Source organism: Plectropomus leopardus, chromosome 15 (assembly GCF_008729295.1).
Source record: "Plectropomus leopardus isolate mb chromosome 15, YSFRI_Pleo_2.0, whole genome shotgun sequence".
NCBI lineage: Eukaryota > Metazoa > Chordata > Actinopteri > Perciformes > Serranidae > Plectropomus > Plectropomus leopardus.
In genome coordinates this window covers 24,810,153-24,836,101 of record NC_056477.1, presented here as the reverse complement: position 1 = coordinate 24,836,101, position 25,949 = coordinate 24,810,153, and the positions used below count along the sequence as shown (strand labels likewise).

Below are 25,949 nucleotides of genomic sequence, written 5' to 3'. Positions count from 1 at the left end.
TGTAGTCAAACGACCTAAAGAGATCCAAAAGTCCCAAACAGACAGTGTTTAAACATCACATAAGAATCCTATTAGTTAGGAGTGCAGGTTCACGATGACCTATCTCGACTACGCTGCAGCTTATCTTTCCTCACGGCACATAAACAAGATATAGGAGTGTTTATGAGCAAGATCTTGATAAGGAACAGACAAAGCATTTAAAATATGGCTGAGTACCTGTTTTTAATGAGTAAAGTCTGTTCGGGGAGGTTAAGGACTGCCAGATTCAGAGGCAGTTGGTGGATTTATCGTCTATTGTTTGTTTTCCCTTCATGAAATGTGAAAAGTGTGGGCAGCAGTTAATTATTTTTATGCTAAACATTAATGTGCTCTACAATCAGTCAGTAAATAACAGGCCCAAAGGACAACCAAACCACTCTGGGTGGAGGCCCAAAGAGTCATGACAAATACATCTGATGTTTGGCTTACATATGACTACGTGGTTTTACCCACAAACTTGTCCAAGCTCCTGTTCTTTCACATGAGCATCACACAGCGTTTGACTGTGAGACTCAACCTGTCAGTCTGCCGTCTAACTTGAGACATCTCGATCTGATACGATGTGATTACGATCACCGAGGACCACACAGTCCTCGCCACTAACATCACTTCGAATCACGGTATCTCCCGAGAAGCTCATGTGACTTTGCGTCTTAAGCCTCACACTGACATGTTAAGTTGAATTCCGCACATTCCTCTGCCTTTAAGCGGCTGCCAGCAGCAGGCGAGTATGAGCACATGTCGGAGCGCACGGGACTCAACGTATCGCCCCGTGTTTTATCTGGGACATCTGAAGAATACTGAGATCTACAGAATGACAACGCCTATCACCAGCCGTCCACATGACAGTGCAGGACTAGTGCGTGTCTGTGTACGCTGCAGGTTTCTCTGCTCCGCAGTTTGTCTGAGTTTCACTTCAGTAAACATGTGGCACCCTGACCTTGCATCCTGGTGATAAGTCTTCTGCAATTATGGGTGTAATTGCTAAACAGCTAAGTGTGAGCTACAGGCAGGATTGCATCACTGAGGTACACAGAGGGCCTTTTAAAATGCTGTCATGGTCGAACTGCTTTTTATCCAATGGAAGAAAATACTTGCAGATACAAAGGGTGATTACAAGCACTGAAACTACTGGTATTAACTTTTATTTTATATGATCTTATAAGAGAATTCAAAGTAACACATAAATGGTGCATTTACTTGGCAAAAAAATACAGCCAGTGCAGTAAATAGTTGACTTTTGCTTAAAAACTTAACGTCAACTTTTGCTTGTTTTAAAGAAATTATAGATTATCGGAATGATTGCAGATTAATTTACTGTCAAACTATTCTTAATTTCAGCTCTAATTAGTAAATATTTATGGCCCTTTTACACTGCGACTATGCTGCCTCACATTCTGTATAAAAGGTACAGTTGCAGAATAAGGGTACAGAGTTGTCTCGCCTTTGAGCCCGCAACACAGGTAGCAACAGCACCAAACTTTATGTAAAGGGGACAGCCAGCAGGATGGGACCATAGGCATTGCACGTGTGATGTCTCATGATATTTTGTTGGCCTATTATGCGTGTGACCCACCACGAGACATTTAAAAAGCAGCTATTTGCAGTTAACGGCTAACTCAAAAAAAGAAGATCAGCCACAGTAAATATCTGCAATTGGAAAAAAAAGATTAGGGGGCAAGATCAGCTGCCATAAAACAGAGACGGTAAATAGCTGTTATTGCCATGTGATGTTATTGTTATTGTTTATAAAGCGCTGCCAATGATATGATATAATATATGTTACACTAGACATGGTTGCTCTTGTGTTAAACTCCATGTCCATCATGCCTCTTTTGCTTCAGCGATGCCGGCATGCTGTCTAAATTCACACATGCCGATGTCACCATTGTTTGGTTCTGTGTAAAAAGCAAAGGAGGCATAAGGATGGGACTTTGTAGCAGCCAAATGATGCAGTCTCTGTGTGAAAAGTGATTGTGAGTGCAGGGGTGTACCATATGGAGAGGAAAATGAGGTTAATGTTCGGGGTCTCCAAAAAAGAATTTGGAAAAGGGGCCTCGGATAAACCCTCATATTAGCAAAGTTTGGATACCATTAGGTGGGACAGTCGGCTAGCTGCCTAGCTGGCCCCTTTCCTAATGCACAAAATCCCCACCAACACCCGATAATAATTGCTTTTGTATTTATTGAGAAAGGTTACATTTGTCATGCACTCCTGGGACAAATGACTCTGCAGTAGTCCTGTGTATTCATCAGTTCCAGCTCTGATCAGCTTCAGTCAGCAGTGATGGAGATATGACACCCAGGATGACGTGCTAATTTTAGCCCCTTTCCTGGTGTGGTGCAGTGTCAGGCTGTCAAAAAATACTGTCAGTCTCCATCCAAGTAGCACTCAAAAACTTTTAAAATCCAGTCAGCACCAAGTTTGAGACAGAGACTGAATAAATAATTTCACTGGCCTTCATGCTGCTTTCTACTGCTTACTAACCTGTTTTCTGGCCTGTCCATGACACACCAGAATCACCTATTTTCAAATGATTTTTCACATTTTAAAAACCTGCAAATATGGGCTAATTTTGGTCGAAATGAGATATAACTGTTAAATAAGCCAGCCAAAAACTCCCCCGCTAAGTCACCGGCTCACTTAAAAAGGAGTGCCGGCCAAAATGTTTACCTGTCACTGCAGGGAGGTGTAACTTTCAGCACAATAAAACGAGCATTTCCTGGTCACCAGAAATGAAAGAAAAACAAGACAAGGAGAAAAAAATATGACACTGGGGTTGTTGGGGGGCCTCAGTAGGCTTCTTTGCCCAGCCCCACCAAAACCTATGACCACCACTGTTTGGGTAAAGCACTGTAGTATGTCACTGTAACCCTGTTTCACCTGCAGCACTTGACCACACAAGTGTAGACGACTGTACTTCTCTACTATTTGCCTGATTTTCACTTCAGTAAACAGACAACTCTACAAAGCATGACATGTGGCCCCCTGACCTTGTCTCCTGGTGATAACTGGAGCTGTGAGCTGGCCAAATCCAGAGAAAACAGATCGAGGCACTCGGCGGAGGAAACCGTGTAATAAAGCCGGGGGAGGACTGACTGACACACACAATCATTATCTCCTCAAAAGGCTATACGTTTCAAGCCGGTTGGAATTTCAGTTGGAGTTTCGTCTGCACATGTAGTCCTCTCTGAGGTAACAGGTTAACATTTTGGCCAGTGCTCCGTTCTCCCGGGTCTTTGCTTTGATCGGGTGAACAAGTACTCCTTTTTAAGTGAGCCGGTGACTTAACAGGGGAGTTTTCAGCTGGCTTATTTTTCATGTTGGCTTGTTTGTCTGGCAGCGTAACTAAACATAGGGAAAACACATGGCTAGCCATGTGAAAAAGCCATACAATATTTGGACTGTTCGTGCTAGTGTGCTCTAGAATCAGACATAATTTAGCAGGATGACCGACTGAGATAAATTCAAACCGTAATGACAATGTCTCTCTAGTGTCTTCTGTAGTGCTGTGGACATAGATGAGTCCTGTGGAAACTGATGAATGGACCAAAAGACAAGAAGTAGCATTGTATATCATCCTCTCACATACCAGTTTGGTGATAAAAACAGAAATGCAGGGGAAGACTGGGATTGGACAGGTACAGTAATAGAAAGGTTCCCAGTTATTATTAATGTGCACATTAATTTGACCTGCTGAACATAACTTATTCTGTATTTAAAGAATAAAAACAACATCCTTGCCTTTTCTTAACATTTATTATGCTACTGTAGCTAGTAAATGCTGGCCACATGCTGTGATATGACCTTCAGGTAGCCCTCCGATGAAGTCTTTTTTTTGTTTTTTTTTGGTCTGCTGAGAGAAACACAATAACAAACTTTTTTTTCGAACTCTCTAACTAATCCGCCTTTGCTTGTTTAATGCCACTTTTGAATTTTTTGTTAAAAAAAAGAATAAGAGCTTCATATTGGCTTCTTCTTATTTTAAGTTGCTTCCTCTACTTTCAAACTTCGCCCGTTTCAGTGCAGATGGTGCCTTTACATACTGCCGGTTAAACTGATATTATTATCAAAATATTGTCATTTTTATTATTTGTCTGTCATTGTTATTATCATTAGTCTATTATTATCATTATTATTATTATTATTATTAGTAGTAGTAGTAGTAGTAGTAGTAGTACATGTTGGTGCTTTTATTTATTTTTTAATAGTGAGCATTGTAACTCTCAATGCCCAGTCTTGCTGTATTTGTCATGGCATGTTTGTATTCATTGATTTGCACAAAACCTTTATGGACTTTGATGGATTGTACTTTATTTATTGGAATAGGTGGTGGCTGGGGTGTGCCTTTGTTGTTGTTGTTTTTGTTTTGTTTCCTTTTATATGTCATTAACCTCCCAAGATCTATTTTTCCTCAAGCCTCCCTGAGTGGGGGAAAATGCATGACCCTCCTTTCACGTTAAATAAGCATATTTTACAGCTTCTGGCTCTGATAAATGGTGTGATTTTGGTGATTTAAAGAAAACATGCCCAAGTGGGTTTTTTTTTTAAATAAATAAATACAAAACACTATTGTTTAAAGTTGAATGTCTAAGACAAATCAAAAAATAGAACTCCCTCCCCAGTGCTTAAAAAATGATCTAAAGTGCCTCCCCCATTTTGCAGCACCATCTCATAAATAACTAACAGTCTCTTATTCGAGGGCATAAATTAAGAAGCGTGTGAAATGACTTCTCCTATTTACTGTGCAGCATATTCTCTCTGCAGCTTACTGTGCTGTGTTTTATAAAATACATAATTGAAAACATCCTTTCTCATCATTATGGTGAGTTGGTAATCAAGTCTGTACATACTGGTTCTGTCAGCCTGAATTGAGAAAGATACAAGCAGCACCCGAACGTGTCATGTGTCCTTTAAACCCCACAGAGTGAGCTGGCAGAGGGAATTTAACCATTTTATGCAATAATCGGTGCAGGGTGACTATTTCTAGGGACTGACTTCAGTGTGTTTGTCTTTGAATGCATAAAAATAGCAGTGATCGATGAGAATACTTCAAGGACTCACTGTGTCATTTCTCTGACCTCCAGCGCACAATCTGACAGCACACAAGCCGGATGAAAATGTTAAATGCCGCTGACAAAACCCGATGGTCATTTGTCAATTCATCTGGGCCACATTAATCACAGCTCCGGTGTACGGCACATTTAAAAGAAAGGTCTGTAATGCTGAATGATCTGAATTAAAAATAAATAATTGCCTGTGAGGTTACATTTTAATGGTTACCCATAATAACTGTGTGAAAAACACTGTATGACAAAGGCTATAAAAAATGTCAGTCAGTGGCTTAAGGTAGTTATGATGGGCCTGAATGCACGATATTATGCAGGCCCTACTGACAGATTTGGCACCTACCATTTGTCATATTGTCTCATGATCAAATAAATACTTGACACTGGACAATTTCAACATACATACTACCCAGCAATCATTATTGCATGTCTATATATATATGTATATGACAAAAATACCAAAGAAAATAAGAAAAAAATATTTATTTTTTAAGTTTATGTAGAATAAGCCTATCTTTTTTTAAGCAACTGCTACAGATGTATCTAAGAAAGGAAAATTGTGGTGGAGCTTGCCTTTTTGATGACATAAGGCAAATGCCGACATTTTTTAATTAATATAAATTCTTTTTTAAACAGGTGTATTTCTGAGGATCTAAATCTCTCACAGGCGTCCCCCTCCACCCCATCAACCAAGTCATGGGCCCCCACGCAACTGCACTGCCTGCACTGTCTGTATTTACGCCTCTGTCAATAGCCCATCAATCACTATTATAATGAATCAGTGCTACTGATGAGTTCAGGGAGACCTTATCCAACTTACTTTGTTAGGCCTGTTTTTATCTCAAGCACTGATGGTGTTCTTTGAATATTTGAATAAAATGCACCAAAAACACTAATTTATGTTTGAAACCACCAGAGTAAACCTGACAACATGCTCAAGTGATCAACATTTTTAAACACAGGTTGAAACAGTAGAATAAAGGCCTAGGCCGGCTCTGATTTACCTGGAAAGGCAGTATGTTGTTGCTGTTGTCAGTCCTGAAGGCGCTGTCCTCCATCCAGGGCTTGGGTGTGAGGGGTCCAGGTCTCGGGAACTTGGGGGGTGCTATTACATTGCTGGTATAGGGCTTTTTCATAGGGGAGATGGGGTTCAGCGGTGACGGCACCCCGACGCCGACTCCGACCCCTACCCCGACGCCCACCGCTCTGCGCGGGTCCCTGCCCGCCTGCAGCCCGCTCCAGGGGTTGGAGGCTGTGCTCCATGCGGCGTTTTGGTGATTATTCCACGCGGACGACGAGGCAGAAGAAGACGAAGACGAGCCTTTGCTGTTATTCATGATGGTCTGATAAGCGTTTCTCTGGGGGAAGGGACCCTGGCTGGGGCTGACAGGGGACCTCCTCTGCTGGGGCTGCTGCTGCTGCTGCTGCTGCTGCGGGGCTGGCTGTTGATGCTGTTGGGACTGTGGAGCCAGACCGATCTGCGGGGAGAAATTCCCCCCGAACACCGGGTTGACGTGGTGGGGGAAGTTCTGGAAAAGCATCGTCCCGTTCACCGAGGGTATTCCTTGGAAAAAGCTGTCGTCCACGGTGGTTCCCGTGGACCAAGTGCTCCCAAAAGAGGAGGACGGGGAGGAAAGGGGGCCGCCGGTCTCCTGCGGCTGGTGGTGGAAGCTCAACCCGGGCAGGATCGGCGACTCCATCGGCACTTTGTCCTTGCTGCTGCCGCTGCTGCTGCTGCTGCTCAGCGCTGAAGTCGCTTGGTTGCTCCCGGTCGACGGGCTCTCCGACTCCGATGAAGAAGAAGTGGGCTCCGATGACGGGGTCGGGGTGGAGGGAGGAGGGTCTACTTGATCTTGCTGATGGTGAGGCTGGGCTTTGTTTTTGTCCATCAGTAAATCATCCTGCATGGTTTGCTGAGCTGCAACGGGGGGAAACAGAGACGATGAGTTATTATTATTGTTATAATTTAGGAGATCACGCGCCGGGCTCGCCGGGCTGTAGTATCTGATGAAGTGGGACAACTCCGACAAGGATAGGATGTTAGAGGGACCAGGCAGCTGGAAAGCGAATGCGTGATCACCCATTTAGCCGAAAAAGAAAAAGAGGAAAACACACTTCCAAAGACTATACCAGAATGATTCATAAATCCCACAAATTATACCCGGAGCGCACGGCTGCAGATATTCACCAGATTTCGCCACGTCTCGTTTTTCCTTCCACGCAGGAACTCCGGAGCTGCAATGTGAAACTGATTCAGTGTGTGTTTTTTGCCCAAGGACCTCCCCTATGTTCATTTACATACGTCAGTAAATACAGCTGTCCTTCAACTGGGCGAAAAGACAGGTCTACCTTGACACAGGATCCTTGGCACACAACAGAGGTTTTTAAAACCGACTTGAACCAAAAGGCACACTTCGCCCTTTTTTTACGCAGTAGAAAGTGACGCACCTGGACCGCTTTCACCAGATCTCCCTCGGACCGGCTAAACCTTTCTTTCATTTTACAAAAATGTGTCAGTGGTATAATATTTTAGAGCCATGTATAAGACGAAGATAATGTAATTAATAGGATAAATTGCCAAATGAGTATAGAGGCCCTTACAGGAATGGCATGATTTATTATAAGACATTTTATTATAGCGCAAAGAGGGACTCTGCCCGAGGTCCGCATTGACACAGCCTCGGGTTGGCACTAACATAATACATAATGTACTCATGTAACTTGCATTTAATAACTTAACCATGCTGAAAGCGCCACTCGGTGCCCTTTATTCAAAGTTAGACACTGCGCCTTTCATGCATTTATCCTTAAATTTGCATTTCAGAGACAACGCCTTGCAGAAGACCAATAAAAAAGCACTTTCGAATATCATCATGACTGCAATTTTGCATTCACAAAACTACACAGCTGCCACATTATTTAACTGAGCAGGACAATCTAAAATGTAAATATGCTAGACATTTGCAACTAAGCAATAGAGCATAGTCTATTTTGTCAGCTGGAGCACATGCAAGGCATATCCAAAGGCTATGACACAGTGTCACATCACCCATAACATTAATAAGACCCCTTTAAGTGTCTGAACTGCAGAAGAGCTAACATGCAGCTCACACCGAGGCCTCTCAATAACACCAATGCAATAGTCTGCAGACTTTCTAAATAACCCCCCGTATGACATATCGGATGATTTCAGCAGTGACACAAGTTGGACTTTAGAGGTAACCGCAATAGCCTGCATTGTACACACCCCACCAGTTAATCCGTGTTTTCTCCTCCAAGAGCTGCGCTTCCAAGGTCATCAAAGCAGCATAATCAGCAGCCAGTGGCTCACCTCACCGGCCCCCCTTCACCACACAAACTGTCAAAACCCTGACCATTCAAACGCCTATTTGTCGCACCGATCGAGGCATCCGATACATTTCATGAAGCTGTCTTGCCTTGAAATCCCCCCCTTTAATCCATATGTGTCCCCCTTCTCTATACAAACGACAAAACAGCATGCACACACAACGTGTTCGCCCCTCTGCCTATAACGTGAAGTTTGAATTACCTTTATCGTTCACCTTTGGGGATTCTGTAAATAAAGATATTTCTGTTTGCCTCGTCTGGGTTTAGATATGACAAACGAGCTACCCTTGTGCCGAGATAGTCAGCAGTTGCCTCAACAGCTGATTGACTGCGGCGCATGGATGATGCCGAGGGGGACATTGGGAGTTGTAGTTTATTACTCTGCAGTGGCTGATCAACAAATAGCTCAAGTTCCTTCTTGACTGCTGTGATAAAATAAACAATAATAATACAATGAATACGTTTTTCAAAAATTGACTGACCCATGGCAAATGTTCTGAAATAAGACAGTCCGTTAAAGCAACAAAAATAAAAACAAAACAAATAAATCTATTTAAAAAAAAATAAATAAAAAACGGATTTACAGTTACTCTCTCTTGTCTCTCTCTCGCGTGGTTTGTATGCTAGGCAGTCGGAAGTAGCCTACCTTTGCAGAAAAGCTTGATTTAACACAATAAAAAGTGTAACTTAAATTCTCAAGCAGATCAGAAATTGATGTATTTTGTCAACTCAGTGTCGCCAAATTATCTTACCGCCATTAAAAGTGTTCTGTAGCCATATGTGCATCTTCATGATGATTGTATCTTCAAGAAACCGTGGTCTCTCTTCTGTCGGGAGTGGACTCAGAACATAAATTTGATATTTTTGCTCATACGACGGAGGGATGCATTATGAAACTACATTTCCCATGTATGTGGAATGTGCCCTTTGCGACGCCGTCCTTGTTTTGATGACGCAATCACGCACCGCAGTGCTGTTACCTCAGAGACGGCCAGTTAATGGAGTCAAGCGGTCACGCCAATGCGATAATATTAGTGACAAACGAGACCGTAGCCGATGTAAGGAGGATTTTTACCTGAAATAGTGCACCGGTCGCAGATAGACACTATCTCGACTACCATGACCGCGAAGGAGTAGCGTTATTTTAAACAATTGGCTCGTTTGCAGTTGACGCGCCTATCAACACAAAGGCCTATGTAGCTAGTTAGCGTTGGTTTTTCAGCTAGCTAGCATACAACGCCGACCACAGCTGCAGCAAATTACCAGGCGTGCTATTTTAATGTTTTAACTGTGACACAGTTAGCGTGCTCTGCAGATAATACAGTATTGAGTATTTTCCTGCTTTTCTACGACAATGGCGGAACAGGGTGCAGTTGTCATGCAGCAGAATCTGGACAGGTGAGTAAGCTAACATGATAATAGCAGCTACGTAGCTTTACGTAAAGTCACTACTGTTGACAGAATTGTGGGAAAGTGAGCTTCGTTGTTGTCATAATGTTCCGTCTGTCTTTGATTTGATATGTGTTTTGTCATTTTATACCGACAACTGCCTTTAAACTGTTGAATATCATCAACGTTAGCTAACGGTTAGAGTAGTTTTTGCAATGTTGAAACAGGTAGGGTACGTTACTTCTGTCATATCATTAATAACTCTCACTGCCCTAAGTGTATAAACAATCAGCATATCACTTTGACCTTATCCGACATAACACAAAATATATTCTTTAACGTTAACCTTGTCACCTGTAAATGAACTAAAGGTCATAATGTCAGCTGCCGCGTCTCCAAAACATTTGACCTGTTAACTATTGACCCCTATGTAGAGCTGCATCCGGTCCGATTTCTTAATAAGTCACGTTAATAGTTAACAATCATCATGGCATTGAATGAGTAAAGCTTTTGCTTATCTGTAGTAACATAGACACTATTTCCATGCCAAGTTTACTTTAATTTCCCAGGATACGTAATATGTAAACAAACACAAGTGCATACAATAACTAAAAGTTAAGTAAATTTTAATTGCCTTGATAAGCTTTCTGATTTGTGTGCATGAACAAAGTTTATATCGCACAAATAAGGTTTTGAAAGGAGAGTAAATAATTTTAACACATTCTGAGACCAAAGACTGTTTAAAAGTTTTATGAAAGAAGAAGTATGAGCATGTGTCATATGTCAACAGCTAGGAATATGGAGAATGGAATTCCTGCAATGTGAGTGTTTTGAGTGGATAAAGCATCGTGAAGCAACTTTGCCTAGACAGCAGGAAAGCTAAACCCTCATCATTTTATTTTGACTCTTAATCAAACATGTTTAGTTTTGTCACACTGTCTAACTGCCTGTACACACAAGTCACTGGATTCTGTTTGAAGCCCTTGGAAAGTGTTGCAGTGGCAAGTTTTACAGCTGACTCAAGAAGTTCAAACATGTCTTCTGACATTGACATGTCTGACAACCCTCAGGACAGACAGAGGCCTTGCGAGGCAGAATGCAGCACCTCAGGTTGAACAGTTTCATGGTCACTTGGAGGGGAGATCCATTGTGAGAGGTGGCGTGTTAGTTGAGCTATAAATACATACAATCCTACCCTTTCATCAGGGATGTCAAGGCACACAGTCAGCAACTCAGGCCTCATGGAGCAGTATGATGTCCTGAACCCTGCGCAAAGCTGTAGTTCGTTACTTTGGCGGTCATACCTGACATGAAATTCAGACACTGTAGCCTTAAAATTGTGTCTGAAAGGCTGGCCCTTTTAATTATTTCTGATAGAAAACAGTCAGCCTCTCTAGGCAACAAGTTTAAATCGCATTTAGCACATTATTATTCTGCCCGTGTATGGCTTCCTGGGTTGTGCTGGCTAGAGCATCAGTTTCTGCTGTGAACATTACCAAGTGTTGGTTTGTGATGCAGGTTTTTGTTCACGCTGCTCTGCAGTGAGATGGTGGTGCAGGGGCATTTCACAGTGTCATTTACGACTCTTACACATACAATGCAAAAGTCTAACAATGTCTGCATCACACTAACAGTACAGTTTTTTATATATATCTACAAAGTAGTTGTGGAAGTAGAGAAGAAAAAGGTTAGCTATCATAAAGGGCTTCAGTATGTCATGTAGATGTCATGCAGTATCACATTACACTGATCAGATGTACATGCAGCATTAGAGTTAGATATTTTTATTACATGTTTTTTGTGTTCAATGCATATCAATAGTTGGCTCTGTTTCATGTGCCTAAAGGTAGCTTGGGTTGAATTGAATTTCAAGTTTTTTTGTGTTGTAGTTTTAGCCAGTAGAGCCAAATCAGGTGGTTGTATTCATGCAATGATGAAACTGAATAAATTAAGAAGCATTGTTAGTCAGATGTGGTCAGCCTTTCTCTGTCAAATCGTCCTTGATGTAGAAACAGTGAAAGCCACCCTTTATGAGCAGGATACAGTTTACCCAGTTTAAAGATCATATCAGGATAAATCATACAGGCCTGAATTGATAGAGCACATCTTAGTAAAAAGTGGGCAGTTCATTTTTGTGTCTAACCAACCAAGGCTAATTGAGTGAGCAGTTAGCATTTTTGGACACTTGAGCTAATCAGACATGTCAACAACAATGCTTACTGTCTGATATGCCACATAAAAAATAAGCTATATCGTGCATACAGTGGGAACAGAAAGTTCTTACCTGCCAAGGTCAAGCTGAAGATCACTGGACAGGCTTGTGACAAACATGATTGTGCAAAGGCAAGTGTTTTTGAATATATTAAAGTCTGTGATCAAATGTAAACAAAAGGGTTACCACACAACCAAAATTCAAAACACTAAATTGAAACCACTCTCTTAAGTTTAAAGATTTTTAATTTATGAGGAAAAAACAATAATGTCTGTAAGGCTTTTCTATCACTAAGATCAAATGAAAAGCACAAAATGCTGTTTTCAGTATGTTCAGTTATCTATGTGAAAACACCCCAGATTTATGTGGTGTAAAAACTTCGCATTAGGCCTTTTTGTTTAATCAAACAAGCATTCATATTTAACCAGGCTTAGTTTTTAAACTTACAAGCTTTTGGTTTTTTTATTACTCATCATGTGCAGTTGTGATTGATCATAATGCAGTTGTAAAACTAGATAAATGGATCTGCTAGATCAATAGAGGTCTGCCAGGATGGGAGTAGTTGCTTAAATTAATGAAGTTATTTGTGCAGTAAGTGTAATATATTTGCGTAATATATTTTCAGTACTTTTTTATATAATGGTATCTTAGAATGGGAAAGTCATTTAATGCAAAGTGTTACCATCTTGCTTCTATTTTATCGGCATGTGTGTTGTTCAGAAAATTATGGGTTGTTCAAAACCTCACTTCAAAATTGCGAGGATGGGTAATTGATGCCCATGTAATGAATTCAATAAAACAATCATAGTAATTGAATTGGCAGGATATGCATAATAAACTTAGTACTTTGACATAGTAATCTCATTGTTTTCAATCATATGCCTGGCAAAACACAAGATTGAAGTTTGGTGCCACACAAGCACTGTGGAATAAGATTAGATGTGATAAGATCTAAGTGTCATCCACCAAGTGAGAAGGTTGTTTTGAACTTGAACATAGATAAATCTCATACATTTTTCACAGCTGCTGGGTTAATGTCCACCCATCTTCATTTTATAATAAAACAAGAGTTCATGGATTCACTTTTTAAAGTCACACAAACATATCTTCAAACGTGGCTGCTCTACAAGTGTTATCATGCTATGTGTGACCAAAATGTTCCATCTTCTGTGAGAGTGTTGGTGAGCAGATGCTGCAACATTAGGTCCAACATCGGTGTGCCGTTTCCCTCAAAATAGGCACTGGCATTTGATATCTTGTGCGGTGCATACTAAAAGGCATTTGTAGGCATTTGACGCAGCACTTTCTGTCAATATTGAACTTTGGACGTTGAAACCATTTCCCAAGCACTCGGTACAGTAACAGAAAGAAAGGAAGGGCATGTGTGCTTTGTGAAATGTTCTTTAGCAGTGTGCTGCTGCGGGTGTGTGGCAGACGCAATAACCCCGACGGTGTTTGAGGAGCTGATAGCAGGAAGATATATGTCATGTCCCCTTGCTTCTAGACTGTTGTGTACCCAGCCTCTATCACTGACAAACATAAGGCTCCACATGCTCTTATCTGGGCCTGCCACAAGCAGCCAGCTGCCCCTGCAATGCAGTGTTTCACAAATAGATGTGGGGGACACATTTCAATCCAGCCTGACCTTTTTATTGGCTCTCACACAACCTTCTTGTTTTACTCTTTTCTGGTTGGTTTTTGTTGTCAAGATTGCTGACCCTGTTGCTCTCTGTTTGAATGGGTATACAAATATGTGTTGTATGTGTATGTATGAATAGGATAATAATGACTGATCCCATAGCCATGATTTGATTCAGTTTTGGTATGGGGTGGTGTCAGTGGCTCCTTTAACACTGCCTGTTGAAGGCGAGAATATCGTGCCATTATGCCATCTTACTGTTCTATATAAAAGGTCTGATTGCGAATGCAAGAGATGGAGCCGAGGTAGATGTTTGTAAGCAGCCAAGAAAAGACAATGCGGATATTTACTGATATGGTCTCATACTGATCACAGGACTGTGGAAAAAAAGAAAGGCTAGTGTCTACAGGCTCTCTTAAGTCCTCAGAAGGAGTATTCATTAAAACAAAATAAAAAAATCAGAGCTCAAAGTTATTTTGATATACATACAAAGAGTCAATCAAACTATTTATATACACAAAGATGTTTTTCCTCATCATAATTTAATCTAGCAAAGAGGCAAGCCAATTTTTGTAAGATTACAATGCAGATCAAGGTCACAACAAGTGACATGTATCAAGCTAGGTGGTTCAGCTAGCAGGCTTGAGCTATTAAAATCACAAGCTGAAGACCATCCTCTTTACACTTTTCACCTCAAACGCTGAAATGTATTATAGACCTTTTTTCAGTGCTTCATAGCTTGTTGTACTGTCAGAATTAACAGACGGTACAATACAATTCCCAGAATATTCAAGACAAACATGTAAACATCAGACTTCCGTAGAAAGACGTTTTGGATTAATGAATTGTAATCTACCACTAACTGGTCATGTTGTTCTTAACTTTGGAAGCCAGCCACTCGTGGGCCAATCAAAGCGTCAACAAACGCCTTTTCCTGGACTCTTGTTCACATGTTAACATAATACAAAGGTCACAGTGCCCAGTGCTGTCAGTTGGAGATGTACACAAGTAGCTCGGGGTAGCCTGAGGTGTGTATTAGAGGTGGGAGGCTCCTGTGTTAGTTGACTCAGTAAACAAACATTAGTTACTTGTCAGTGACTTATACACAGCATAATTTGTTATTGCTGTTTTTAAAGAGACACTATTATTCAAGCTCAAGAGATCGTTATTGTCCCCCAAGGGGCAAATTCTTGTGCAGCCAGCAGAAGTGCATTATTATACAGTATACATACAGTTACACAATATACATGCAGTAACTACACAGTAAAAATGTTTTGTTGACACTGTCAACAAGGTGTTAAGCTTGTGGGTCAAACTCATGCTCAGTAGCAGGAGTTTATAATGTTTTTCGATTGCACAATAATGTAAGGACACCCTGTTATTTTGTCCACCTCATGGAAAATAGAGAAAATGAACACATGTTTTCAGAGTCATTTTGGCAGCTGACACTCATCAATTTACCAAATGCCAAAGACTCATTTAACTAGAAGCTGACGTGAAAGGTACTAATCTTAGACTCTGAGTAGCTGGATACTATACTGTTCCAGGGTGGCAAACAGCCTGGATTTTTGTTAAACTGACACGGGCGAGACTAGTTTGTGATTGAGTAGAAGCAGTCAGACATGGAAAAGCCCCCCTCAGACCTGAACCTTCCTTTAAGATCTTTGTGGGACAGAATCCGGTGCTCCTGTGCCCTGCCTTTGTGCTGAGGAACCTCCAGTTTTCCCACAGTCACGTGACCGCCGCTGAGTGAAAGAGGCCTTTGTGGGGTGGCTTATGCGCCTCTTAAAGAACAGGAGCCTGACTTGTGAGACGATGAGAAAGTAGCTATGTTGTCACACTCATCTTTGTACACACAGTGTCAATCACACTGTCATCTTGTGTTACTTTAGAGCCCCCACCCCTGTGTTTGTGTAACTTTATGATATACATAGTTCTGCGCTTTCTTAGTTTGTCAGTATTACATCCTCAGCAGAGGTGGAACAGATGATGTTGGCCTAGCTTGCCTGGAAGGATCTACAGTCCTTCATTGCTGCACATTCTTTTGATCTCGGCAGCTTGAAGGTTTGTCAAAATAACTGGTGAAATAAAAAGGATAATAAACACTGCTGTTTGCCTGCCCTTGAAGTTTCAAAGCAGTCGGTTAGCATTAGGTGGATTAAAGCTCATTGTGGAAACAGCAAAGCCTCACTTGAGTTTGCCTGTTTAACATGTAAATAAGTGTTTGAGACGAGAGGTGACCTTGCTTCAGCGTAGTCCAGGCAAATCGCCATCATTAGAGCTCGTGTTCTTGAAGGACGTTTTCATGGAAACCTTCCACAGCTTGTTAGGCAGCCGAGGGTGTGTGTGTCAGGTGTGTTAGCATCTGTCAACATTATGTGTCTGATAGGGCTGCAACTAACAACTACTTTCATTGTTGTTTAGTCTGTAGATTATTTTCTTGATTGATCCATTAGTTGTTTGGTCCAGACAATGGTGAAAAATTTTGATCAGTGTTTCCCAAAAGCCAAGATGATATCTTAAAACTTATTGTTTTGTTGACAACCTAAAAATATTCAGTTTACTGTCAAGGAGTATTAAAGAAAAGAGTAATATTCACATTTAAGAAGCAGGAATTAGAATATCGACACTTTTTTAAAAAAAAAAGACTCAAACCGGGGTGCCTGGTGACTCAGTGGATAGAGTGGTGCCCCGTGTACAGAGGTTGTATCCTCGCCACAGTGGCCGCGGGTTTGATTCCACCCTCGACTCTTTCCTGCATGATGTGCCCCCCCCCCCCGAAACTGTCCTGTCCATTAAAGGCATTAAAGCCAAAAAAAATCTTTAAAAAAAAATGACTCAAACCGATTAATCAACCACCTAATTAGTTGATGATTAATTCAATAGTTGACAACAAATCAGTGTATCTTTGCAGTTCTAGTGTCTACGTTTTTCTTGTGTTAAAATCCTATGAATGCATTGTGAAGACCTTGTATAATCACTAGCAAACATGTTTGCCTGATAAGTCATCATTTAAGTCTGAGTTAGATTGTTATGAACGCTTGCTCTTTTAGATTTTTGTTTTCCATTTATAGGTTTACGAGGCAATTTTCACATTAAATTGTACCTAAATTCTCTGTATGCAGGAGACCATTTTGTACTTGCGCAGCACTGACGTACCTGCCCAAGTGTTCTGGTTAACAGGGTTGAGGCAACAACGAGCTGGAGATTAAGGTTTCGCACACACAGAGGATAGCATTTCAGTGCTGTTGTATTAGGTCCTGTCGTGCTGCGGGGCTGGGTTACAGGAATAAGAGCCACTGAATCCAAGGGAGCGCTGGGTTTTGTTCCCCACTGTCGTGCTCCTGTGGAGACATCTGTCCACTGTCCGACTCAGCTTCTCATCCTCATGTTTTATAGCTGCCTTGGTATAAATCTCTGCCTTTTTTTTTTTTTTTAGATATTAGCCCCCCTGTGTAGGAAATAGCCACCGGATGCATATTGTCTTATCAGCATTTTCCATGTTTGCAGTGCAACAGAATGTGATAATTACATAATGTAGTGTCACACATCTTAGAATATGATGTAGACTCACCTGTTAGAAGCAAAGAGGAGGTGGCCAGTTACACGGTGAGCTCTATAAGGACAGTCGGCAGAAGTGTGAATGGAGGGTTAATGTTTCTGTCAGACTCAGATTCACCACGTGTCCGTCCTGGCCCTTCAGCTGGCCATGTCACCTGAGCGCCTCGACCCTAAAGCTCCTCTCCTGCATCGTCATATTTTATTCAGCACCAGGGGAGTATTGGAAAATCATCCACTGCAGGCAGGCAGCAACATGAGCAAAAAACCCAAGTTGGCCGTCCACAGTCTTTTGTAGAGGAGCCAACTATACTCCCCATTGGCTCCAGTAACAGAGCATGCCTAGACCTCAGTATGATGATGACGGAAGGCCACAGATTTGGCATCCATTATTCAACTGTGGGAGCAGGGAGGTTAAAATATACATGGTGTGTATAATGGGGATTCAATAAGTTAATACTGACTAAATGTTGAAGTGCTGCTTGAGGTGGCCACCATGAAAACTTTGCTGTAAAGTGACTAGAAAGTTCACTAACAACTCAAATTAACTTCCAGCTAAGCACGAGCGGTATCATGGTATCATGGTATCATGGTATACCAGAGTGTTAAATCTTGACACTGGGATTTTAAATACTGTCAAAAATATTGACCCTCGTCTTTCTTTTAAATTAGTACTGGAGCGGCTGTATTAAGGGTGTTTTGTATGCATGTGCCTTGGAGGTTACGCCTGGGCCACACCGCATATATGAGCAGGGTGTTTACATTGGGAGCTGCAAAATGCTTTGTGACAACAACTAAAGGGATTCTGTCGACAGAACGTCATCACAGGGCTTTTATTTTGAAACAGAAGGGGAATGGTTGAGTAAAACAAATACATTTGTATTTCCTCATGTCTTTGACAGATACAACTGTTTTAAAAAGGGGCATAGAGTCAAAATAATTATCAAAAGAGCATTCTCACTTCTTTTTTTTCTTCTGAAAATTGCGTGCGTCACTCAGAAAAAAATAGTCGAGACTCCGTTTCTCTAGATATTCTGTAGCTGAGCAACAGCCTAGCTGTGCCTGAGCAGCGCTGCTCTTATTATCAGTGTGGCTGCTATAACTTAACAGTTTTGGTTAAAAAAAGAGAAACATGAATTCAGAAGTGGTATGGTTTTCTCTCTTTCTGTTTAATAAGGAAAATAGTTGACAGAAGGTGTGAAAAAAATACCACCCAAGCCTACTTCCAACGAGGCATCAAGCAGTAAAGTTTAAAGGTTCGCTGTGTAGTATTTAGGAGCATGTATAAACAGAAATTGGTGGATTGAATGCCAGTGAACAATAACTAGGAACTAAGACTTGTGTCTTTGTTAAGTCAGAATGAGTTGTTGATACATACATTTGGAGCATGTCCTCTGCCATGTTGTTTCTACAGTAGTCCAGGAGGGACAAACCAAACACTGGCTTTAGATTGGGCCTTTCAGGTTTTCACATCGGCAGCTATAGTTCTCCTACAGCTTGTCACACGGGAGAGGTTTCAGTTTGTTACAATATGCAACTTCACTGCAAGATACCACTAAATCCTACACACTAGACCTATGATCCCTGGATTTAAACCATCTGCTGAGAAACCTTTGGGTGATATCACAGACATGCAGACATGTCCACATCTTACAGAGTACCCCAATAGATGGGTATTTGATGCACCAATGTACTGGGACAATGTGGGAAAGCTGGCAGGATATTTATGGTTTCGGGCTCATCAGTAAACCTATCAGACCTTTTCCTTACTTAGAAATGGATTTAAGGGTAATGGGACTTTCTGCGTTCTGGGAATGTGTTTAGCAATCATTATTTCTGATGTTCCTGATGTGGTAAGACACATTTCCTACTTCCTAGTGAGAATGAAAAGTCGGCAGGTTTCCTCCATTCTAGGCATTGCTGTTGTTAAAGACAGGAAATGGAACAGTAAACTCTAGATACATCTTATCAGGTCAGACACAGGCAGCTAGTTGTCTAAACCCTGTCAGAGGAGTGATACTGCCCTGTCTCTGGTACCTCTCAAGCTGCACAGGGCCAAGTTTTAGATCCACCTTGTGTGATTGTCATGGAATAGATAGACTTAGACCTCAGTTTAAATTTGTCTTAATGCAGAAGAAACTAACACGGTTTAAATATTTCTCTGCAAAGTATTTTCATGGAGATGATGTTGTATGCATGATGTTCCAAATTTCAATCTGCAAGACTTTTTTCCAGATTTATTAACATAAATGTCCTGAAGCGAACGACACCCAAAATGTACATAATCACAGCCTGTGAGAAAAGACCAAAGCTCTCTATTACAGTCTGCCTCCTCATTGAATTGATGCCAGGGGTTTATTTGAGGTGTGTGGAGTAATCATTGTTTCATTCATCCAGTGAAATGCCAACTGTTCAAGGTTCGGTGTAATTATGAAAATGAGAACATAAATGTCACGCGGACCGTCAGGCTGTAAATGGGTCGAAGGCAGCAGTCGGCCCCTGAACCAATTGATCTCCTAGCAACAAGCTCATTCCAGGCCTAGTTGAATGCGAATGCGGCTTTTCGGAAAATCTTGACATTTTGCATTTTAGCTGGTTATTTTTATTTTCATTTCAGCAATTATCACACTGTTGCTGCTTTTTATCAGATTCAATGGGAGCCCCTGGTCATAGTTTAGGACTGTGGCTGTGGTAAAGTGTTCTCACCTATGACTATTTTCATTAGTATATAGTGACTTAAATAGGTGTCACTGGTCTAGATTCTTGGACTGAGCATCATGCAGTGACACACAAGGGTAGTGAACCTTTCAGCCGGTTGCATGCTGCTGATTAATTATGGAAAAGCAATACAATGTCACAGTCAGAGATGTACTTTGGTAAGGTCAGGGAACTTGGATATCAAATTACCTCCCCCAGATGTTTGACAGACACAGAGCGGAGGAGGGTTAGTGGGGTGTATTGTTCACAAAAGGAGTCCATTTAATTGGAAGATAGTGTTGCGGACAGGCCAAACACTAATGGCTCCTTTCCTGTTAGTGAGGAGGCCTAAGTTTGAGGAGGCACACTCATCCTGCCTCATACCTCTTTTTAAACAGACCAACAGTTTACTCAGAAAGACTTTCGCTGTGTGTGGGAGAAGAGGAAGGAGGATGTGTTGGGATGCTTGTGGGCAGGAGGGGGGGTGTTAAAATATGGTTTGGCTTGAGGCCAGAACAAGGCATTTGTCTGGATGTCACACACAAGGGAGACTGTGTCCTCAGTTTGTCTGCAGAAAAGCCCCCTTGTGCTTTCGCTGCATATTCTAACTGTGGTTGATCAGAATATTGTGTGCACTTGCACAGGGATGCCCTGGTGAAATTTAGGTTTCAGCAGCAATGTGAATAATCCTGAAGACAGTGTCAGAAGAATATACCTCAAATCACTTAAAGGCAAAACAAGCAGCCAGGGGTTTCCCCCCACATTCATTTATTTGTGGCAGCATGCCACAATTAGAACATCTGTTGCTACGTATTGATTTTTTTTTTAAATTTTGGAGCCAGACTGTCATTGGATGTGCTGTTGGAAAATATATACGATTTGGTAGTTTCAAACCTTTATTTAAGACTCGGGAAATCATTGAGGGAGACCCTCATTTTCCAGTGATGCTGAGCATAAAACAAGACATTTAAAACATTCAATAAGCAATCGAATAACAGTTTAAAAGAGACAGAATCCTGTAAAACAACAAACAGTGATAGCAATGTAAATAGCTGAATGCAGTTAGCAACTTGCTGAAGTTGGCAAAAAAAGCAGATTTGCGTGCAAGTCAGTTACACTGCTGTACTAAACTCACATGTAACTGTGGCTCCTATACCTGGATATGACTTGTCGAATCATGTCGTCTGTGCACCGTTACACCGCTAATATTAAGTAAAAAGCAAGAAAAATGGTACACAAGTAAGGTGGTTGTCCTTGTTATACTGAACCAAAAAGGTATTGATTTTAGAAATGGTATCTGTCATTGTGATCCAAAATATAATACCCTGGAAATTCTTTGCCTTGTATCCAGATGGCAGGATGAAGGGCCCTTTTATTGGAGTGTGTGTGTGTGTGTGTGTGTGTGTGTGTGTGTGTGAGTGTGAGTGAGTGTGTATTGAACAGTTCCTGCCATGCTGTTGGAAAGGCTTGACAAGCTGTCAGTGCAACAGCTTGTTTGCCTATAGGGTTATGTATTGATCTTGGTTGATTTCATGCAGAATTACTGCCCCTGGAGGGATGCTGTTTGTGTGTGTGTGTGTGTGTGTATATTTCATCTAGACCATTTAATCTGGAGTTATTTGAGAGAGTTTGATCACGACCTCTATCATTGTTCCCGTAATTGTGAAAAATTGCCTTGCCAACAGCTTTCTCAGAAAGAACTCCAAATAAGCCTGATCTAACTGACTGTTTGTTGCCAACTGTCTGCTTTTCAAAGGAGATATGACAGATTGAATTAGCCTTGCTTGCTTTTTTTCACACTCTCCAAACAAACACGTGCCTCAAGCGTTTCCACCAGCAGGTTGGTACAGTCCAGTTCGGAATGCATGTTTTTGTGTTTGCATCGTGAAAAGTTGTGGATGGTACCTTTAGTACCTCTGGAACCGTTCCCACTTTTGGTAACCACACTGCTTGGGGTGCCTGGCACACAGATCCGGAACTAAAAGGTGGAGCTATAACCCTGCAGCCTGGCAGAAATGATGAGTGAGAGGCTGCTGAACCGAATGCAGCAGGTGCGCACTCTGTTAGCTGGTTTTTGAGAGTAGCTGATCTGACACCAAATCCACACACAATAATTGTGCATATGCATACAGAACACCTCATGAGAGGAACCAATGAACCATGATCTATAAGAACCACCCTGCACTGTCTCAGTCAATCATGTTACACACACAATTGACAGAAGATACAGTCATATGCACTGACAAGGGCAGAGCTGAGCACATACATTTGAAATGAACAGGATATAACGTTCTAATTTGATTTTGGATATTTTGTAAATGATTTACATTTAATGCAATACAGAAAAAAAATAATTTTAATGGTTATTAAGCAATTTTTGGAGGACCTGCTAACTAGAAATGTTGTTGTTTTTCAAACACGGAATTTGGGATCGTGTGTTGTGGTGTGTCATATTTTAGCTGGCTTCCCAGTTTGGCTGGTTGACTTGCCAGTGGGCAGGAGCTCTGCTTGGGTTTTCTCTCACTAGATCCAAAGGTATTATCACACCAATTGGCTCTGGAATTGCAGAAGCCAATGTTTTTGTGTTGTCTGAAATCACATTATCAGTTGTCGTATGCTGCAACACAACTGCTCTGTTATTGTTTGTTAACATTTGAGGGGAATATGTGTAAAACTGTTGTGATGTTAAAATGTCAGACTCATTTAGGAAATCAATTTTTTTTCCAGTCATCAGGGTTCATGTGTTTCCTGGTCTTCATCCCATCTGTGGTTGTGTGTGTTTGTTTTCAGGAGCTGTTGGGTGTGCTTCGCCACAGATGAGGACGACCGCACAGCAGAGTGGGTGCGTCCGTGTCGCTGCCGCGGCTCCACCAAGTGGGTTCACCAGGCCTGCCTGCAGCGCTGGGTGGACGAGAAGCAGCGGGGCAACAGCACGGCACGCGTGGCCTGCCCACAATGCAACGCAGAATACCTCATCGTCTTTCCCAAATTAGGTGGGTTGTATCACAAAATAATAAAACTAAGACTGAGGAGTTAAGATAGAGCCTTAAAAATGACATGACAACCATGAGGCGGCACGAGATGAGGTTTGTTTTCTTTTCGGGCCAAGCTGCTTTAATACTGATCAGCACAGGTGGTCAGAGCAAGCTTTCTGTGCTTGCAGAAATGATTAAGAAATGCTAAGGGAGTAAATATTCCTTAAGCTGTATTTTCCAAGGTCAAGTGTAGCTGCATATAGCTTCAGACTAGCTTCATGAGATAAAGTCAAATGTTCTTGGCTCCATCTTGTTTATGTAAGAGGCAGTTTTCAAAATTGGGATTAGGTAAAAAAAAAAAGTACAGTAATTTGTGTTGGATACTGACACTAAACAGCTTAACAGGGAACTCCACCAAATACATCAAAGTCTGTTTACAGGTCTCAGGGAATACTACTGCATATGTGAAAAAAATGTTTAAAGCCTTTTTGCCACTCCGGAGGCGATGTGTGGGTTTAAAGACTACAAGTGTAAAAATGAAAAATATATGGGGGTGTGGAGTTTGAAAAAAGTGAGGTTAACAAACCTCTGGAGCCCACCACTCATCTTTGCTTAAGCTAGAGGCCCTGAGGCTTCATAAGCTGCTACAAACACATCACGCTCAAATCTCAGGCCAAACCTTTGGCAGCCAGGATGTATTTTTGGTAATGTAGGCAAGCGGTTTTGACAAGGAACAAGCATACATCAGGGAAAAAAGGCAATATCTCTGGTTATGCTGCATCAGTGTTAATATTTTTTTCATTTAAATGGTGTTTTTGCGACTGACAATGTCATAGGAGTGCAATGTTAAATCTGTGGAGTACTCTTTTAAAGTTTCAACATGTAATTCTGAAGAAAGATAATTTGACTCTCACTCCCAGGTTGTCAAAAACAGACAACCTTGGGTTGATAGTTGGACTGAACCACAAAGCCCAAGCGTCAATATTTGACAATCTGGGAATGAGACTCAGCAGTCAGTTGTCTTTCTCCAGAATTACATACTGCACCTTTAAGTGTGCGATGGACAGTTTAACTATCAACATGGTGCAAAAAGATTGCCTGTCTTCTGGTTTGCAGCATAGCACCAAGATGGATTGAAAAACTGCCAAAAAGTTTCCAGCTTGTAATTCTGAATTTGATTTGTTGTACTGTCAAAATGTCATGACAACTCTCACTTTCCACCAGTTGTCAACAATGAAGCAGCAATATAGAGCAGATTTCCATGTAAACAGGCTGCTGAAGCTCGACTGTGAGGGTGCTGCCTCCTGTAACTGTACCCAGAGCTCTGAGAGCTATTCAGTTTGTCTTGCCTGAGTGCATGTTTATTTACTCCGGAGCCAGCATAGGTTCTGTGGAGATCTGGGTAAATATTTCCTTTCAGCCTGATGAGGAACAGAAGGGTGCTCACTTGTTAAATGGCCCAGCTTCTGTCTGATTGACCAGCAGCAGTTTAGAGAAGTGGCTGCTTCAATTATCCTGACACGTCAGAGTGACGAGGGCATCGAGTGACAAGGGCATCAATTGCTCCCAAACACCAGCTATGACTCACTTAGTGAACATACACCACACACCACCATGCTTATTTATCCCAAACCTCCTCACTTTTCAGTTTCTCTGACTCAGATCCTTTCATACCGCCCATGCTGTTTGTTACACAGCATTTTGCAGTGACAGTAAATTATTGTAGTCACACCAAAAAGGATAGCTTTATCATTTTGTTGGAGTTTTACAGCCAAATGTCAGAACCTGGACACATACAAGGTTAATAGTGCCCAGTTGTTACTGGGTTACCCACCAGCCACTGGGCCACTGCCAGATGAACCTCAAAGAGAGAGAAGTTGCAATTTGAGACAGTAGCTGGCCCCAAGACAATGCTAGTCTGCAGGAGGCCCAGCCTGGCTGGTAAACAGGTTCATGTATATTTATAGTGTCCAAGGCTGTGCTGTCAGTCACTTTGGTGCTTTAAGCAGAAGGTTCAGCTCAGCTTCTTTAAACACTTCCTCCTCCTCAGTAAATAACGTCTGTATCTCCCTCTGAGAGCTGATTATTGGCACTTGGCTGCTTGCTGCATGTTTGCGAATGTGTCTGTCAGGGCCTTTCCTTTTTGTATTTAAGGTTGTGTTAATTGGCACACAGGTCCCAATAGCACTGTTAATTAGTGCTGTATCAACCCTTACATGCAGAAATAAAATAACAGCCAGTCGTGCATTCCAATAACACATTTAATGAGTTAAATGTGTTATAATAATAATTAAAAGAAATATCGCATTTAATGGCTCACAAATTCAAAAATGGCTTAATATTACATTACAAAAAATAACATTGTGTGTATTTGTATGCAGTAATATGGGGCAGTTGACAAGTAATAAAATAAGGTTGGCTGTAAAATCTGATAGAAATCAAAGCATGTCTGAAAGAGATGTTGCAAAACTACTAACTTAAGGTATGGAGATTTTTTTTAACTCTTAACTTCAATTTACATTTCAGTAATAAGATTTACAGTGTTCTATGTAAGGAGGTTGGTGGTTTAAACAACTCAGGGTGATCATTATTTTGCACACCCAGTGTTTTTGTTGTGGGTGAAGAATAACTCTGTTGCTTACGCATTCATCAATGTATAGCAGGGAGAGAAAACACAAGAATGGCTATTGATTCAGTGAAATTGAAGTGAAGCCATGCCTGACTGGTTGCCAGGCAACATGGTAAAATGAAGTCTGTACTTAAGGCTGTATGAAAACAAATCTCTCACAGTCAGGCATACACTGGATATTCATGTACCTTTTCCTCCTACTCTTTGTGTGGTTTTATGCCTCCACGCTGGAGATAGCTGTGGTCGGAGGCATTATGTTTTCAGGCTGTCCGTCCATCCACCACAAATTTTCCCTTGCACTCAAGCATGAACTGATGAGATTTTGGGGGTCATAGGCCAAAGGTCAAGGTCAGTGTGACCTTATCTGTCTCATCCTTGTGAATGTGATATCTC

At 41.5% G+C, this 25,949-nt stretch overlaps 2 protein-coding genes across 8 annotated transcripts in view; one reads left to right on the top strand and one right to left on the bottom strand.

Moving 5' to 3' along the window:
* cpeb3 (cytoplasmic polyadenylation element binding protein 3) overlaps window positions 1–8,774 on the bottom strand; it is a 48,628-nt gene extending 39,854 nt beyond the window's left edge. For 4 of the 6 annotated variants that reach the window (XM_042501574.1, XM_042501575.1, XM_042501578.1 and 1 more), the window contains exons 1-2: window positions 7,271–7,432; window positions 6,114–7,027 (exon numbers count right to left, since the gene is read on the bottom strand). In XM_042501574.1, coding sequence (XP_042357508.1) covers window positions 6,114–7,027; window positions 7,271–7,403 — 1,047 coding nt within the window. In that variant the 5' untranslated portion in view covers window positions 7,404–7,432. Of the gene's footprint in view, window positions 1–6,113; window positions 7,028–7,270; window positions 7,433–8,659 lie in introns of those variants that run through there. The other 2 variants (XM_042501580.1, XM_042501577.1) reach the window with 2 other exon arrangements.
* Window positions 8,775–9,438: 664 nt separating this feature from the next.
* Window positions 9,439–25,949, top strand: part of march5 (membrane-associated ring finger (C3HC4) 5) — a 32,857-nt gene continuing 16,346 nt past the window's right edge. For both annotated transcript variants that reach the window (XM_042502455.1, XM_042502454.1), the window contains exons 1-2: window positions 9,439–9,855; window positions 22,743–22,945. In XM_042502455.1, coding sequence (XP_042358389.1) covers window positions 9,812–9,855; window positions 22,743–22,945 — 247 coding nt within the window. In that variant the 5' untranslated portion in view covers window positions 9,439–9,811. The remainder of the gene's footprint in view (window positions 9,856–22,742; window positions 22,946–25,949) is intronic.